Genomic DNA, 18,555 nt, shown 5'->3' with positions numbered 1-18,555 from the left:
CCCCTTTCACAATCGAAGAATTTCGTTATCCAAATAGAACCAACCTGATCCAGAATCATGATGGGTGCATGTATTAACTTCAACCCCTTTTAATAGAAGCCAAAAAGGATAAAATTATTCTTGGTCCAAGGTGCCAAATGAAGCACTACATATCAGAGAACGGATGCCCACTAAACACTGAGTCGGAGTGCAGTAAACTGACTCTTTATCGGACACAGACTCATCTTTATGTGGCTGAACATTTCGGGTAAGTACTACTACTACAAAGTCATGTGCGATGGGGTTTGGGAAAATTAATGCCAACCCTGAATTGAATGGCACTATAGTACTACTACTACAACAACTGCTCTGAAAAGAACAAGAATTTGCTTAAAAGATGATAATCAGAATCATTGCTTGAATTTGTCCATCTAATGGAACAAAACTGTTTCCCATTCCGAAAATCCATTATTCTTTTTTCCTCTTTTATGTAATCAAACATCGACAGTACCGATCCACAATGGTTGACCTAGATATACATCAATCCAACCGTCTATATCTCACCACCTGTTTATAGATTTTAAATGACTAAAATACCCTTATCTATTAAATGACGAAAATACCATTTAAATGATAAAAGGAAAAAAGAGGAAAAAGAAAAGCACACGTGCGGAACATTCATCATAATCTGTAGCGTACTAACAACGCGAGAAATATATAATCCGACGGCTGATTTTACGTGTGGCTTTATGAAACCCTAGGTCATATGGGGAATCTACTTTTGGGCTTCTAGAGAGAGAGAAAAGGATATATACCCCCGAAAGAGGAGAGAGAGAGAAAGATAACCCCTCCTCTCTATTGATTTTCTCTTGGTTCATCTATATAATAAGAATATACAAGAGTCTTTCACAGCCTCTATATTTTGTTCTTCAAGAGTTCTATCTCTGTGCGATTCTTCTTCTCTCCTTAAGAAAAAGCTCTGTGAAACTCATTCATCTTCATCATCATGTCTGACGAAGAGCATCATTTCGAATCAAAAGCCGATTCAGGAGCTTCAAAGACTTACCCTCAACAAGCTGGTACCATCCGTAAGAACGGACATATCGTTATCAAGGGCAGAGCCTGCAAGGTTTGCATCCTTTCTTTTTCGCTTCTGTATTCTCTAGATCTGACGTTTGTTTGTGCTCTTTAGGTTTTTGTTTTGGGATCTATTATGATTTGTTGTTTAGGGTTTTCGTATTGGTTTTATGTGGTTAATGATGTTTGTTTTTATGTTTTCGTATATGATTGTTCTGTATTCGATTTTGAGATTGTTTATGTTTATGTTGATTTCCTGATTTGAGATAGTTTGTTTGGGTTAGGGTTATTGTTGATCTCATAGCTTTGGCTTTTGTTTTGAGCTAGGGTTTTAGTTTCTATTATGAATTGCATGCTGGCTTGAAGATCTATTATGATTCTTTCTGTCGGTTTTTATTAGAACACGTAAAATTATTTTCTGTTTCTATTGAATACATGTTTGCAATTTAGTTGATTTGTTTATTCCATCTTAATGCGTTAATAGGTATATTTTTTGTAGTTTGTTTTATCCTCAAACATTTGTGGGTGTTGGTGATGAATTTCTTTTCTATAGGTGATGGAATTTTAACTTTATCATTAGTTTCATCTTTTATTCCTGATGTCACTGATGCTTTTGAGTATTATTGAGGTTGGAACTAGGGTTTTTTGTTTAAACTTCTGTAGTATGCTGTTGATTTACTGTTGATTGAGATTAGGGTCTCGTTTGTGAATTTCTGCTTGCAGCTGTAATCCTGAAAATTGTTGTATCCATGTTTCAGACTATGAAACAAGGGTTCTGTTTGTCTTCTCACCTTTTGGTTGCTAGATTCTTGTTAGTATTGAGGTTTTGACCTTGGTTTAGTTATTTTGGGTGATAATGTTAGTTTGTGTTTTTTGTACAGGTTGTTGAAGTTTCAACCTCCAAAACTGGCAAGCACGGTCATGCTAAGTGTCACTTTGTCGCAATTGATATTTTCAACGGCAAGAAGCTTGAAGATATTGTGCCATCTTCCCACAATTGTGACGTATGACCTGCATATACACTTTTGTATTCTATGATGTTTGGTTGTATATGTCAACTGAAATATCCACTTGCATTGCAGATTCCACATGTTAACCGTACTGATTACCAGTTGATTGATATCTCTGAGGATGGATTTGTGAGTCTCCTCACTGATAATGGTGGCACCAAGGATGATTTGAAGCTACCCACTGATGATGTCGTTCTCACCCAGGTTTGTTTTTGATTTTTTGGCCAAATTTCATTATTTTTGGTTCATCTGAAAGCTTGTCTTGTCATTGACAAGTACTTCATTTATATTTCATCTATCAACATGGATAGTAGGGTGTAACTCAGTGAAGAATTTGCATTCTCTGAATCTCTGTGCTCCACTGCATGCTTGGTTGTTTATATGATCCATTTTTTTTTACTTCAAGGAACTTTTAGTTAAGCGGCTTCATCTTTGGTTTTCTTATAAATAGTCTTTGCTGCAGTAGAATATTAGATATTAACAGATATGATTGCCCTTCAGATGTGTTTCAGTGCAGTAAATGCATCTGTATGGTTGCTTACTTTTCATTTTTAAATCCTAGTGACTAAATTTTGTTATTCGAAATTGATGCAGATCAAAGAAGGTTTTGCAGAGGGAAAAGACCTTGTGTTGTCTGTTATGTCTGCCATGGGAGAGGAGCAGATCTGTGCTGTCAAGGACATTTCTGGATCCAAATAGAGAAGAACTCTTGGACTTTATTACTGCAGTCTCTGTTTGTTACTTCATATGGAGAGAAGATGTGAGCTTAAGTTAATGAGTGGCTATTATTACTCCTATCTTTCTGTTTTAGGCAGACGATCATATAATTATTAGTTTTTCATGGGATGTTTTCTTTTCTTTATTTTAATTTTGATGGGTTTGGTTTGCTTTAGACACACATTATCACAAGAATACCTTTTCTTGAGAAGGCTGTTTTTAGGCATACCTAAAACTTTCTAGGCATACAACTTTATTTTCCCAACTAGGGTGTGTTTATAAGGGGTGTCTAATGGGTATGCAATGACCTATATACCCTTAAACAATATATATTATTAAATTACCTTTATTCTTAATTTAAAAACCAAAAATCAAAATCAGTTTTAAATTTGAACATCTTCTCTTCTTCTCTACCCGATCCCAACCATCGACAAGAAATTTGATCGGGGAAGTTTAATCGTAAAATTTGATCGTTGATCAAACACAACTACAAAAATAACCGGCACAAGGAAATCGTAAAATTTGATCGTTGACCAAACACAACTACAAAAATTTTATCGTTGATCAAACACAACTACAAAAATAACTGGCACAAGGAAATACAACTACAAAAATAACACGAAGAAATTGAAGGATGATCGTTGATCAAACACAACTACAAAAATAACTGGCACAAGGAAATACAACTACAAAAATAACACGAAGAAATTGAAGGATCAGACGCATAAATTCAACGGAATGAAGAACCAACTCCTAAAATGATGATTAGAATGTATTTTCTATAAACCCTCTCTTATTTTATTGTTTTTTTATTGTTCTTGATTGATGAAATATGATTAATTGAGAAAAAAACTAGAACTTGTTGTGGTTACAGAACGAAGTTCGGCTGATTAGCGAGATGAATTATGAGCCGAACTGTTCACTGTTCTTCGTTCTGAAAGTGCTTATGAACAGTTCGGCTGATAATTCATTTATAAACGATAGCCGAACTTCCCAGGTGGTTAATACAGTGTTAGATTCGGCTAACCCGATAAGATCACTTTCAAGCCGAACATATCTCTGTAAACGCTTCGAAAATATTGATTTATAGGCTTTAGGTTCGGCTGACTCATGTTGATGAGTTATCAGCCGAACTTCCCTCTGTAGCCTCAATTCTTTCGATCTTGTTTTGATCATAACTTCTTCGTCCGATGTCGGAATGACCTCATTCTTTTTGCGTTATCTTCGTATTTTCATTCTCTCGAAGATGAAGATAAAATCTACTTGATTTTAGTGGGTTGAATGTGGAACTTGTTCCGACGTAGCGTTTGTAACAATCGTTGCCTAATATAGTTGACTTCATTTTCATGGGGCATCGGTACAAGTACGACAAACGTGATCTACAAAGAATATCACAAGGTTCAATACAAAGAAGGAAAAACTAATAGTTAGATTCGGCTTATGCGATAATCATATAATGTGCCGAATCCTGTACATACAGAGGTTTCGGCTTATACGATATTCTAAATATGTGCCGAACAATCAACAAATTTTGTACCAAACGATTTTTAATGTTATGTTCGACTCATACGATTTTCATTACATAAGCCGAACCATTAACATTTTTTATTCCAGAACTCTCGGGAATAGGTTCGGCTTGCTAGGAAAATTTTATACAAGCCGAACTAGTGTCTAGCAAATGGGTTCGAAGTGGAAAATATATGTTCGGCGCATACCTAAACAGTTTCAGCTAGCCGAACTGTTCATCAAGGGATTGGTTCGGCTCACAGATGTAAGCCGAACCTCTTCCTGATCAATTTCGAGCTATAAAAGTGAGATTAAGCATAATATAGAAGTGTACCTGTGTACTAGAAGCATTGGGTTCCTCATCAATGTTTCATCATATGGATTTGACTCATAAAACGCATCATATTGAGTTCGTGTTTGAGTTTGAGCTTGAGCTTGAGTTTGTGTAAAATCATTTTCATAATCTAAGAAATTAGCCATTTGGGAATCATTGTTGTAGTTGATATGTATTTTCCTAGGTTTTTTGTATGAAGAATGACCCTTCTCATCCTCTGTTGAATCAAGAATTTTTTTTTCTCACTTTCTCCTTCTCCTTCTCAATAAAAAAATTTCCCCCCCAAAATTTATCATCTACACAAACAAACCTTATAATTCTGAAAATTATCTTAATCACTAAAAAAAATATTTAATCACTAATCCAGATTATTAACACTAATACATAAAGGGCAGATTTATCATTATAAAAAGATTTGGTTAAGGGGCTCTCTGATTTTGTTATTTGACATCCCTTTTTGTCTTTACTTTGTATGCCTAAAAAGTTTTAGGTATGCCTAAAAACAGCCTTCTTTTTTGATAGGGATGGAAGAAGAAACAATGTATTTCACTGCTCTTCTTGTTGATCATGATGTTGGATATTATTCTTGTGGGCTTTCCAACCCATCTGTTATTTAATACTTACGGTGTTTCTTCTTTCTTAGGGAAGGTTCCACTTTATGCCTCGTCTTGTATTCTTGAACCCATCTTTGCTACGTACTCTCGTGGTTGCCAAATGAAACAGACCATTGAGTAACTCGCAAGGCACAGTACCAGTTGATTTTCACTTGGCCAATTTCAGTACCAGTCACACTTGGACAATTTTAGTACCAGTCAATTCACGCTTAGGCAATTCGCTTCTTGACTTTTCTTCCCTGATTTCGCTTCTTAACTATAAACAGAACTTCGGTTTAATCTTGGCGGAAGCCTTATTGTTACTGCACACTTCGGTTTAATCTTGGCCTAAGCCTTATACTGCACATTTTGGTTTAATCTTGGCCGAAGCCTTATTATTATTATTACTGCACACTTGGAACCTTATTATTATTATTACTGCACACTTGGAATTACGCAAATTCTTAGATCAAACTTTTATAGTCTTACAAAAGCTATAGACAAATAACTAACTAGCAATTATGGATTTGCTTTACAAGGCAGTTGGCCAACCGTGCCAACTTGCCTAACTTCCTTCCTACGGTCATAGAGGTGGTTTTTAGTCTTTTAGAAAGCATAAAGCAAACACCAAATCGTGTAACCAACTTGTAACAGTCAAGGCCATGTGCCTGACACATGTCATCCAGCTTTGCTGCGCCATGATAGCTTAAACCAGCCAAAGTACGACCATAATAGTTGTACATCAATCTCCGAATAATGCAAGTGTGTTAATGCAAGTCTTGTTTGCAGCTCTGCATGCCTCATGCACAAGGCTATGTGCCAAACTCTTTTAGCACCTCTTGATGCTAAACTCGCATCTTTGGCTATGTCCAAACCCTATTTGGTCCATGCGTTGGCCTATCTTGCAACCCCTGATGCACCATGCATCTTTGGCCTATGCCATGTTGTAAGTATTGCGCCAGCTTGGCGCTTTATTACTAGGCCGCTTGATCGAACAGTCATAGACCTCCCCCACCAACTGAACTCGACGCCCTCGTCGATTCTTTTTGCTGTAGGTAAGTCAAAATTTGTTCTTCAAATTCCCACAATCTAGTATCCTTCTCCCAAAAAGCTTCGGAGTTTGGTAAACCATGCCACTTTACCAAATAATAAGTTCTCACATTCTTCTTGCTTTTCCCCTCAACTCGATCATCAATCTACTTGCTTGTCAAAATGCGATATGATTACTGGTGGTGCACGCTTCGCTTGTTGTCTCGAAGTGTCCAGCAAATCGAGATGATACTTTTTCAAGAAGCCGACATGAAGAGTGAGATGCACTTTCAATTGTTCCGGCAAAACGAGTCTGTAAGCCACCTTACCAATTCTTTTCATCACTTCAAAAGGACCATCTTACCTTGGAATTAGGCTTTTATGCACTGTCTTGCTAGAAATCTTCTTCAAAATTCGGGGTGTTAGCTTCAACAATACCATATCTCCCACCTCAAATTCCACATCTCTACGACGTAAATCAACATACTTCTTCATCCTTCTCACTTCCTTGAATAAACTGTTGGGCGCTTGCTTAGTCATCTCCGTTTTTGACCTTGAATAGCAATATGCTACTGGACAGGAACCTTGATTCTTAGCCTTTGGTACTTCATGAGGGGTTAATGGTTGTTGTCATGTTGCTAACTCGGACTCAACTCCATTGATGAACTCTTGTGAAAATTGTAACAAAATTGGGTCATATCCATCACGACACCCAATTTCCCTGGCTTGCAGTCGCATAATGACGTAAATAATCTTCTAACAATGCATTTATCCTCTCTGTCTGACCATCGGTTTGGGGATGATTGCTAGTATAAAACTTTAGTTCAGACCCAAGCAATCCGAACAAGGCAGTCCAAAACCTGCATGTAAACCGTGAGTCTCTATCACTCATAATATCTTGAGGAAGTCCCCAATACTTCACTACATTCTTGGAGAACAGATCCGCTGCAAAGTATGCATTACAAGAATGGGTATAGGGAATGAATGTAGCATACTTCGAAAAGAGATCAACGATGACCATTATCGAGCTAAAGTCTTGCACCTCCGGAATCCCATTGATAAAGTCCATCGACAAGCATTTTCATTGCTTTTCTGGAATCAACAAAGACTGTAAAAACCCTGATACATTTCTCCTTTCCGTATTATCCAATTGATACACTAAAAAAGTCCTCATATACAACTCAACATCTTCTTCCATCTTTGGCCAGTAATAGGAACGAGCTACCAAAGTATGCATCTGTTCCATGCCTGGATGACCAGCCCAAATGGAATCATGCGTCTCTCGCAAGAGTTCCCTTCTCAATCCACCTGAATTGGATACATAAATCTTCCCTCCTTTGGCATAGATGACTCCATCATCTATCCAATATCGACGAACGATCTCATCACATATCTGTTTAGTAAGGCCCACACATGCCTGATCATTCTCCATCTTTGATTTGAGGCAACAACTCGGCCTCAATCGTGGTCAATGCCGCAACATATTCTTCTATCAACTTTCTGCTCAACGCATATGGCACAAAATTAAGCCTTCCTAGATTATGTTCGAACTTGTAATCGAACTCGCTCAAAAATTCCTGGCACCTTGCTTTTTTCAGGGAAAGTTTCTTCTTGATGGTAAAGAACGTCATGGCCATATTGTTTGTCCTTATGATGAAATAAGTTCCCAACATATAATGACGCCATGTTCTTAGGAAATGTATCACTGCCAACATCCATTTCTCATGCACTGTTTATCTCCCTTAAGCATCATTAAGCTTACGACTCTCATAAGCTACCAGATGGCTATCTTGCACCAAGACTTCCCCTAGAACCTGTCTGAAGCATCAATGCAAAGTTATGCAAGCGGAGAACCAGTTCTGTCGAGACTGCTTCTTTTAATGCATCGAACGATAACCGACATTTGTCAGTCCATGCTCAAGATTTGTCCTTCCTCAACAAATTTGTCAAAGCGGTTACTTTCTTTGAATAACCAACTATGAAACGCCGGTACTAGTTAGATAAACCAAAGAAAGAACGAAGTTCTCCTAATTTATTTGGCTCGGGCCAATCCATAATGGCTTGTACCTTTTTTTTGGTCCATATGCACGCACCCATGCGATATCACTGGCTAGGGAAAGTTATCGTAGTCAGGGAAAACTCACACTTTTCCTTCTTCACATACATACTCACTTCCTTAAGATTTGAAAACACTTAAGGAAGATGCATCGCATGCTCTTAAAAAGTCTCAATGTAAATAATTATGTCGTCCAAGTATACTACTACAAAGCGGTCAATATATTCAGGAAATACGTCATTCATCAAGTTGCAAAATGTTGCAGGACCATTTGTCAAGCCGGATGGATTTACACGGTACTGAGACGAGCTATACTTGGTTACCATTGTAGTCTTTGGTTCATCTCCTTCTGCTATGCACACTTGGTAACAACTTGAGCGCAAATCCAACTTGGTGAAGAACTTAGCCTTGTATAATCTGTCAAACAATTCGTCTACTAGAGGAATTGGGTACTTGTTTTTCACAGTTATCTTATTCAAATCTCTATAGTCTACGCACATATGGAGCGAGCCATCTTGCTTCTTTTGGAACAGAACCGGAGCACTAAATAGAGCTTTAGATGGTTGTATATAACCTGCCTCCGGCAATTCAGAAATCTGCTTGCACATTTCCTCAACTTCTAACGATGACATACGATATGGTGCTTGTGCAGGCGGCATTTCCCCTGACACCAACTCAATTATATGATTGATCTTATGCCATGGCGGTAGCGACTTAGGTAGTTCTGCAGGCATCGTGTATGTAAACTCTTCTAAGACCTCAACTATCCCATCTTCAACTTCTACTACCTTTCCTGGTTTGATCTCAACCAACACGCCTAGGAAAGTGTCTTGTCTGGTTCATCGCTTTGTCTCACCCTTGGGACAAATCATGGGCATTGAGGATGCTTAATTAATATCCAATCTCTATGAGGTAATGGCGACGCCTTCGCCGCGCAAAATAAATCCATGCCCAATATAAATTCATAATCATCCATGACCAAAACCAAAACCAAAGTTCTTTTCCAGTAGCAAGTACCAGGTCGAGCAGAGATAAACAGCGTAACGATCTTATCTCCAAAGATGCGAATTTTTTTTACACTGGCCGTCAGCCTATCGAGACGCAACCCACATGCTGGTAGGAGTAATCATCCATGACCATCACTAGAAAATATATTTTTCCTTTCCATTTTGCAACTTGAACATCCGCACTGCGAACTTTCCCTCGATTGGTTTGTGTTCCTGAGTTAACAGCCTTGATGGTGCTAGCCGCGCTAGTGACTGTTAAGTTCAATACTAATCCAATGTCTGGACGAATAAAGGACTTAGTAGCACTGGTATCAGCCATCGCCAATACCGGCTCTCCGTTGATCTACACATCAATCTACATCAATCTAGAAGATATCTTCTTCTTGGTGTGTGCCTTACTTCACAATAAGTGATTGATGTTTCATTGTTGGACCATACCAACATCATGTTGAGCCTTCCCAGCATCGTGCAATATCTCATTAGCACTTGTAGCGTGTCTGGTACCCTTAGTGTAGTTCTGATATGTAGAACAACTCGTTTCACCCTTACCAAGTTGTTCCGAGGACATCCTTCGTGTCTGATCATCGCTTGATGATTTATGGATATAAGGTTCATATACCTTTAATGCTAACCTTTGGCATGATCTTCGTCCCATCCTTTCTAGGTATTGTACTCTTAGTTGGGATCCTTCATTTCAAATACAATTCACAACCAACTTCAAGAACAACAACAAACTCGACCAGCCTTCTTATAACACCCCATTTTGAATTCTAGGTCGGCCCCCTAAAATCCAAAATGCGTCTTACTCATGTACCATTTTACACACTCAAACTGTCAAGCCAACAAATGGAAATCAGGTTATTGTATGGAGCATAATCACATTAATCCAAAAATAATTTAATATTATTTAATGAAGTTGATAAAGAATTTCTAATTTTAAAAGAAATCTTTAAAAAATGGAAAATCCATCGATGCGCAGGCCGGTCCCGAGAATAAATACAAAGAATTTGTGAAAGAAAAATTAAAGATAATAGATAAAGGAAATAAGGAACGCGCGATTGTGGGATACTAAAACTAATTGGGGGATAGAGGAAAATGACAAAAACTGGATTTAAATATCAAATCAGGATCACCCCTTATTTAAATATTTTATAAAATTCATAATCCACCCTCATTAATCAGGTTTAATGTTTAATTTTAATTAGGAGAAATCTTAAGTATTTGTTACATGATTAGTGTGTATTTTTATTTGTATTTGGATGAGTGAGGTGAGAGTAGAAGGAGGGAAAAAGTATTTGAGAGGGAATTTTTTTTGGTGAAAATGGAGGATGATTGTGAAGAGAGAATTGCTGCTACGAGGTTGAAAATTTGATTTTTTTCTTTGAATCCACCATTTTTACAGCTGAAAAAGCTCGGTGCCGGCATGGACGTGGTATGAATACAATGCCGGAAGCATCCATACCGGCATGGTATTCATACCACGTCCATGCTGGCACCGAGCTTATCCTCCATTTTGAAATTCAAGTCGGCATAGTATTCAACCAAAAAACTATGCCGGTACAAAAGTTGTTTTTTACCTACCGCTATCCAGGGGGTCCGAGGGAGCGTAGCCCCTCCCGGATGTGTTCGACCTATTCCATTTTGATTTTTTTCCTGGTTTTAATCAGTCCACTGCCGACACAGTTAGTTAATTCTCGAGCATGCCGATACTACTAACGGCATAGTATGTTGCTTAAATTTCTTTGCTGGCACATGATGTAAAGTATTCAAAAAATTGATTTTTTTTCCACTTGACTTCGGGCATTGATATATTTCTACCGAGCATGTCGTCATTTAGTTACGGTATTGAATGTTAGTTACCAAGCATGCCGACACCATTTTCCGGTATGGTCTTCATCATTTTCGACGATGTAAAAAATAATAATTTCCGACATGGTCTTCACTACCGGCATGGTCTTCATCACTTCCGGCATGGTCTTCATCACTACCCGCATGGTCTTCATCACTACCGACATGTTTTCATCACTTCCGGCATGGTCTTCATCACTATCGGCATGGTCTTCATCACTTCCCGCATGGTCTTCATCACTACCGGCATGATCTTCATCACTTCCGAATATAAAAAGAAAAAAATGTTTTCAAAGTGAGGAGCCGGCAGAGAAGGAGAAGAGAATCTGAAAGGGTGGAAAAAATTTAGAATTTGAAAGGAAATGGGAGATATGATTTTTTTTTTTGATTTTAAGTTTTTTGATTTTTAGTTTGAGGGAAGGGTATTTTAGTATTTTGCCCCCATAAAACACCCTTTAGCAAACACTGTTGGTTGGGGAAAGTAATTTATATATCCCAATTAGTTTAAGTATCCCCCAATCGCGCGTTCGAAATAAGTGCATACTTCAGCGGTCCATCTAAAAAAAATATATTTTTCGATCGAAAATGCGATTTGTATGCTAAAGTGCTCCACTGTCACGGTTTCCTGAACTAATAGTAGTTTTTTGCACGCTTATAACCTTGGTAAAATAATCCAATGGAATTCAAATAACATCGCCAAACAAATATTTAAGCTAAACAAAGCATTTAATAAAATTACTAGTTAAAAAAATATATAGATGGTTGACAAAATATTTAACACTTCCAACTGGTAAAAAGAAAACGGACCCTTAATGGCAAAATAATATGAGTAGCCAGAATTACCACGAGACTACTTTAGTATTAGCGAACCTCTAACCAGCTTAAACATGCACCTTTAACTTCACACAAAAACGACCCCCATTTTGACTTACCTATAGCTAACCCTGCATTAGCATACACTAAAAGCAACACCTATTTATTGCACTTTTTAGTCCTCCAAGCATTACATATTTGACACTTCAGTCACCGGTGAAATAGCAAATAATAATAATTACTCTCATAACATTACTGTATGTGTCGTACCAGTTATGCCACATCGTAAAGAATTAGTGTGAGACTCGCAACTTATTTATGCAGCTTAAATCGTAGCTCGATCTAAAGTGGAGTCACACCCACATGCTATCTACATCAAATAACCCAACCATCAACATTAACAGAGCAATCCGTTGCCCACAATTTATATGAAACACCGGTAATCTACAAAGTTTTCACATATTTAGGGAACCATTGTTTACCCCTAAGCTTTTCATGGGTACAATACCTCCCTATAACACCCACATTTCCCACTATCAAACTGATTTTTGGCATCGTTATAGTTTGGTATACGAGTCATTGAAACCTTAACAGACAACCACTTATTAGGAACATAAAGTGTTACTTTGAGAGAACCAGAACATAAACTCTAAAACACATGAGAGTACCAGAACATAAAAAAGTGTTACTTTGGTTAATTAATTAGGAACTCATTTTTCTCGCACAATCATCTGTGAGGTCAGAACCTTATTTTAGGTGCGATTGAGGTTAGCCCATGGAAATGAGTCCAAAGGGAACAAAGGATATAACTCTCTGAAATCCCGTTCTCACAAGGAAATTTTCTTGTTTGGTCCTAGGTCCAAATAGTTATTTATTCCTGGGTCCAACCGAAAATTAATATTATTCTTAGGTCCATACGATGGAAAAGACCTGGCTGCCCCTCCATGATACGTGTGAACGTCTTCTCTCTATTCGAAGTTCGAACCCACTGGTTAGCAAAAGCACCTTCTATCTTCGTCTCTCTTCGTTTTTCCTTTCCCTTCTCTATTCTAAGAGAATTCTTGTGATTCAATCAAGGAATCACAAACCAAAAACCTAGATTCCGATCTTTGAGAAACCAAAACTCTAAACTCTAAACTTAGATTTCGATTTTCCATATTGAATCAAGATTTTTTTTCTAAATCTACGAAGATAGTACTGCTCCTATATAAGAAGAAGATGATTATGAAGAATCACCAACACAAAAAACCAAATAAGCGAGCAAAAAACAAACAAACAAAAAAAGAGTATCGAAATCAGTAGCAGAAAAAGGTATGAATCAGAAGTATATATATGATGTACGGGAAAAACCTAATTTATTTTAACCAATATGATACATCACTGCGTATAAGATGTTTTTTTTTGGATTTTGACTGTTTAATCAGAGGTACATAACTCAAAATCTGATGAAAATCATCATAAGTGATATGCGTTTAGTGTTTGTGTTTGTAGTTTGTGTTTTCTGACATATAGATTTGTGGGTACATAACTCAAAAACTGATTGAATAACAATCAAAGTGACACGCGGTGTGTTTTTATTGTTTTCTGACACATAGATCCACCAGTACATATATACAATACCGAGGTAAAAAATCACTATATTGTTTATATACTCAAAAAAATCAATATGTTGTTTATTATTTTTGGTTGATGAGATAATGATCCACCATTACATATCTCTAGTACTTAAGAGATAAGTCTTTTATGCTTTCATTGGATTTAAGCCCTATGAACATCAAGTACATAACTCACATACTGAATAGTAACCATTATTATGCTTTCACATGTGATTTTGGGTGTTTTAGGCATATGAGTATGCAGTACATAAGGCCAGTACTGATTATGTAACATTGATTATGCTTCTATATAAGATTGTTTGTGTTTCTTGCATGTAGGTTTTTCAGTACACATAACTCAAAAACTGTTGAATAACCATATATGATTGTGTTTAAGTAACATTGTTTATGCTTCCATATATGATTGTGTTTCAGACATGATGATTGTGCAGTGCATAAATGCTATACTGAAATAAAATTAACTAAATTTTTGTAGGGAAGGTTGTGCCAAAACCTGGTACGAAGTTGTATAGATCTGGACTCAAAGACTTACATATTTTAGTAGCCAACATTAGATTGAGTGGATATACTTTGAGTGATGCGCAATTACAAAAGATAGACGAAGCATCGTCATTCGCGGACCTCCCTTCAAGCATTGGACACTTATGGAAGTAAAGCCACATTCTTATGGAAGTAAAGGTGCTCAATACTAGCAGTGTATATTAGTTGTACTATGAAAAAAATACTACAATGTATATTGGTTATAAAAAACACAGTTAAAACTCAAATAAATTTACATCTGAGCATTAATTTATGGTGATCACTCAATGTATGTGTGTGATAAATTTCAGTGTATATCTGCTGCACTGCTTTAATTAGTTCAAGTCTATAATTACATGTACTGGTTTAAATTCAGTTAGTATTTGTTCTACTCAAAAATAATAGAGTATATATTGATTGTACTACAAAAAGTTTAAATTCAGTATATATTGGTTGTACTGCAAAAAAAAAATGTATATTGGTTGTACTACAAAAAAAAAGTGTACAATGGAAACTTCAAAATTAGCAATAGATGCAATGAAAAGAAATAAATAAAAAATTACATAAGCTTGAGCAAAAACCAAGGCGTGTTGGTTTATTACATACTAATTTCAAGTACTTCACATACAACCAAAAAATCAGTACATCTGATACATACTGAGAAAGTGAGTGCATAATGGATGCACTAAAAGAAAAATAATGACTGAAAACACTTTCATTCACTTTTAACTCCAGGTATGCAAGGCTTTCCTCCATAATTTCACAAGTTACCCTTCTATAGTTCCCAGAACAATGAAATTGCTCTTCCCAAATCCCGGTTTAACTTGTTTAGCACCATCGATTGCCTTTCATGGACAACAACCAACACCAGAGCATTATTTCATGTAAAATTCAGCTACTAAAGAAAATATAACAGTGCATATATGATATACCCTCAGAAACTAAAAATCTACACTAACTGAAACCGGAAAAAAAAACTCAGAATGTTCAGTACATAACTTACATACTGATTAAAAAACCATGCTTATACTTACATATATGAGTCTATGTGCGTTAAACTCTTGAACCTGTAAATGTGAATTTGCAGAACATAAATGGTATATTCAAAAAGTTCCTAGTGTTTAGATTAGAACTAGACATCTTAAACCTGTAAATGTGACCAAAACCTAACAATATTGACACAACCATGATGAACAGCAGATAAAAATGAGTATCAATATGCAGACATGGAGACCAATGAGACATACTTTGGTGGTATTAGAGACCACTACATGTCAGATGCAACTTGGGTTTCTCTATCTCAGCAAGTCATGCTGCAACCAAGATAAAGCCTACAATAGTAGTCAATCAACTTTATACTCTCTAACCCGCACATATAAGAACTAAACCACTTATCATTGGTTCAAATAATCAAGCTAAAAAGATGAAATTATATGCATGCATTAATAAGACTTGTAGTATGCAGATCCTCATGAGCTTTAGTTTTACCATGCACATGTATAAACATGTATTCATCCAAACAAAAAATGTGTTATCATAAGAAATCAAACATCATGAGATTATCCTTATTTGAAGAGGACCAAGAAGCAACATCTTCTTCAGGAACTAGTGTAACGTCTTCTCCAGAAACTAAGCATATGCTAGAGGATAATAAACCTGCAAAATATAACGGTACATATATGATATACTCTCAGAAACTAAAAAGCAACACTAATAGAAACCGGAAAAAGACTCAGAATTTTCGGTACATAACTTCCATACTGATTAAAAACCCATGTTTATGCTTACATATATGAGTCTACGTATGTTAGACACTATGAATTTGCAGTACATAAATGTTATACTAAAAACAAAACTAGTTAATCTGCAGAACATAGATGGTATACTTAAAAATTTCCTAGTGTTTGGATTAGAACTAAATATCTTGAACCTGTAAATGTGACCAAAACATAACAATATTAACACGACCATGATGAACAACAGATATAAATGAGTATTAGTTCATTCCATCATCATAATACATAAAAAAAATGAAAATACAGTGCACTGATTACGCACTCCATCAAACACACTATAAATGCATGAGAATGCAGTAAAAAATGAGAAATACAATACATATTTCAGTACTTCGCTTATGTATCGTAATCATGTATCAAAATAGCAGTGGTCCTTGCTAGTGGAAAACCCATCCACAACCTAACCATTCTTCTCCTGCTCCATAATTGGTTCTTTGTCAAATAAGAACTGCCCTTTAGATAAGAAAATCTATATGTTTCTACGTGAAAATTGAGTTTTCAGTAGAGAATAGATGATATGTTCCGTCTAAATTTGGTTTAGCAAAAACATAGGTACTGTCCATTTGAAAAAATGGTAACAACAAATATGCTCAACAATTCGGTGGAAGGGCATTTAAAATTAATTTCCAATCCCCAACATTTCTAAAGTTTCAATATCAATAGTGGTTTTATTATTTAAGAACCAATGACATTGCTAGTTTCTTATCACTAGAAAACTATATCAACTAACAAAGTTTAACGTATACAATCTTTCATAATCATGCTCAATACATCAAATATGCACTCAATTTATATGGTGACCACTTGCTCAATAAACTTAAACTGTAATGAATAATTGTATAAAATTTAAGGATTCTTTGTTCAGAGAGATTCTCAATAAACTTAAGCAAGTCACAAGAGAAATTCTCACCTCTTCAGAGATTATTTTGGACTTCAAGCTTGCCTTTCCTCTGGAGTGATGCTTTTATGTACTGCTTTTATGCACTTTCCTTCACCCACTTGTCAATACATAGTTTATGCACTGCGATTTTATATGGAGTGCTGCTTTTAAGTTATGATTGTTCAGCAGTGCAGCGTATATATACTGTGATTTTTCTGCAGTGCATCGTATATACAATATGATTTATCTGCAATAAAACATAGGACCTGCCGGAACATTAGCTGATTTTGATTCCAGGACAAAATCGCTTAAAAACCACATTTCAGTGATTCTATATCAACTATATAATACGCTTACCCACTGCATAAGCTGATCAAAGAAATTATAGACATCATTTACAAAAAAAAACGAACAAACAAATAATAATCGAGAGAGTATTATTTCAGTAACGCATATATGTACCTATGGATCAAACAACAAGTGGTAAAACTAAGAAATAAAACAGTATCAAAAGCAGTTTGTATCAGTATGACACATATGTACTGCTAATTCATGAACTAAAAAACAACCATATGTAATGAATATATCAAAAAAACGGAATCGAGAGAGTCTTATTTCAGTATCGAAGATATGTACTTATGGATCGAACAATAACAAGTGATAAGATAAAACTAAAAATAAAACAGAATCAAAAGCAATTTGTATCAGTATGCAACATATGTACTGCTGGATAATACCCCTGAAATAACAAACAAGCACGAATTTGATAAAATAAAGAAGCGAAAACAACAAGATAATCAAAGCGATAGTTCAAATATGTTAAAAACACCATAATCTAACCAAAAAATTGAGTAATTACGATCAAGATTCATAAAAAACAAACCAAAACAAAAATAAACCTAAAACTAAGATTTATGTGTACTACCATCAATAAATAAAAACTAAGATCTATAATGATCTCCAACAACAGATTGAGATGAGTTGAATAATCAACCTAAGAATAAAATATACACCACATACCTTGACTGATTCTTTGTTGATCATCTTGATCTGTAGGTAGCAACAACTTCATGTACGTATCTCAATTGAATTTCTCCATTACAGTGAAAATCAAGATCTAAATAGCTTAAAATAAAATAAAACAACATTAAAACTAACTAAATCTCGGTTAATCAAACAAAATCGAAATAATTCTCGGATTCGGCGATGAAAACCTAAAAAAAAAATTCTCTTCTAGCAGCTCTCCCGGTTTGGATATGAGAAATTAAAATGAAAACAAAAAAGTGAAATGAAATTTAGTTACCCTGCTTTTATATACATAAGGGTGTTTTGGGAATTTTAAAAATGCGCGTAGTATATCCCACACGTGTGCAGGATCTGGGCTTAAAAAATTTGGTCCGTTTTCATGTTTTCTTTTAATTATGCACCTCTGATTAGTGGGCTTTAGTGGGTGGACCTGCCACTAACTAAGAACACTATAATGGTACCTATTGGTAATTCCTAGTTCTCACAAAACTGAAATCTTAGGTTGAGGATATAAGCACAAAATCAATACATGGACGGAAGAAAAGCGGGATAAGGAAGCTGGCACTAGTAGGTTCTACAAAACTTCTAAACAAAAGAAATATATTCCTGCCTAGGTAGTTCAACAATAAATTGATCTAATCTAAGTAATTCGATCAGGGTAAAGACTCTTTATCTCCAACTAAAGTACGAACTACGAGGTGCTAGGAAACAGATCAAGGCAAAGATTTGTCAAAACTAAAGCACTTATC

General features: G+C 35.9%; 1 protein-coding gene and 1 long non-coding RNA gene across 2 annotated transcripts; one reads left to right on the top strand and one right to left on the bottom strand.

The window, feature by feature from the left end:
- The first annotated feature begins 804 nt into the window (after nucleotides 1-804).
- Nucleotides 805-2,964, top strand: LOC113281738 (eukaryotic translation initiation factor 5A). Its single transcript, XM_026530559.1, has 4 exons — nucleotides 805-1,108; nucleotides 1,938-2,060; nucleotides 2,139-2,270; nucleotides 2,661-2,964. Exons 1-4 carry the CDS (start codon nucleotides 986-988, stop codon nucleotides 2,763-2,765), a joined length of 483 nt encoding a protein of 160 aa, XP_026386344.1. The 5' UTR covers nucleotides 805-985; the 3' UTR covers nucleotides 2,766-2,964.
- A 12,581-nt stretch (nucleotides 2,965-15,545) lies between these two features.
- On the bottom strand, nucleotides 15,546-17,993 carry LOC113277471. The gene is made up of 3 exons (XR_003324948.1): nucleotides 17,801-17,993; nucleotides 16,811-17,027; nucleotides 15,546-15,760 (listed from the first exon to the last, which is right to left on the bottom strand). It is a non-coding gene; the product is annotated as an uncharacterized LOC113277471 (long non-coding RNA).
- Between the last annotated feature and the right edge of the window lie 562 nt (nucleotides 17,994-18,555).

This window comes from Papaver somniferum, chromosome 5, assembly GCF_003573695.1.
Source record: "Papaver somniferum cultivar HN1 chromosome 5, ASM357369v1, whole genome shotgun sequence".
In the NCBI taxonomy this organism is placed as follows: Eukaryota; Viridiplantae; Streptophyta; class Magnoliopsida; order Ranunculales; family Papaveraceae; genus Papaver; species Papaver somniferum.
The sequence above is the reverse complement of the archived record's forward strand: the minus strand, read 5'-3'. Positions and strand labels throughout refer to the sequence as shown.

Bases quoted from the DNA above. Each gene is read 5' to 3' on its own strand.
- LOC113281738 (XM_026530559.1), top strand. From the start codon at position 986: ATGTCTGACGAAGAGCATCATTTCGAATCAAAAGCCGATTCAGGAGCT. The intron at 2,061-2,138 runs GTATGACCTGCA...CTTGCATTGCAG, and splicing joins CATCTTCCCACAATTGTGAC to ATTCCACATGTTAACCGTAC. The intron at 2,271-2,660 runs GTTTGTTTTTGA...AAATTGATGCAG, and splicing joins ATGATGTCGTTCTCACCCAG to ATCAAAGAAGGTTTTGCAGA.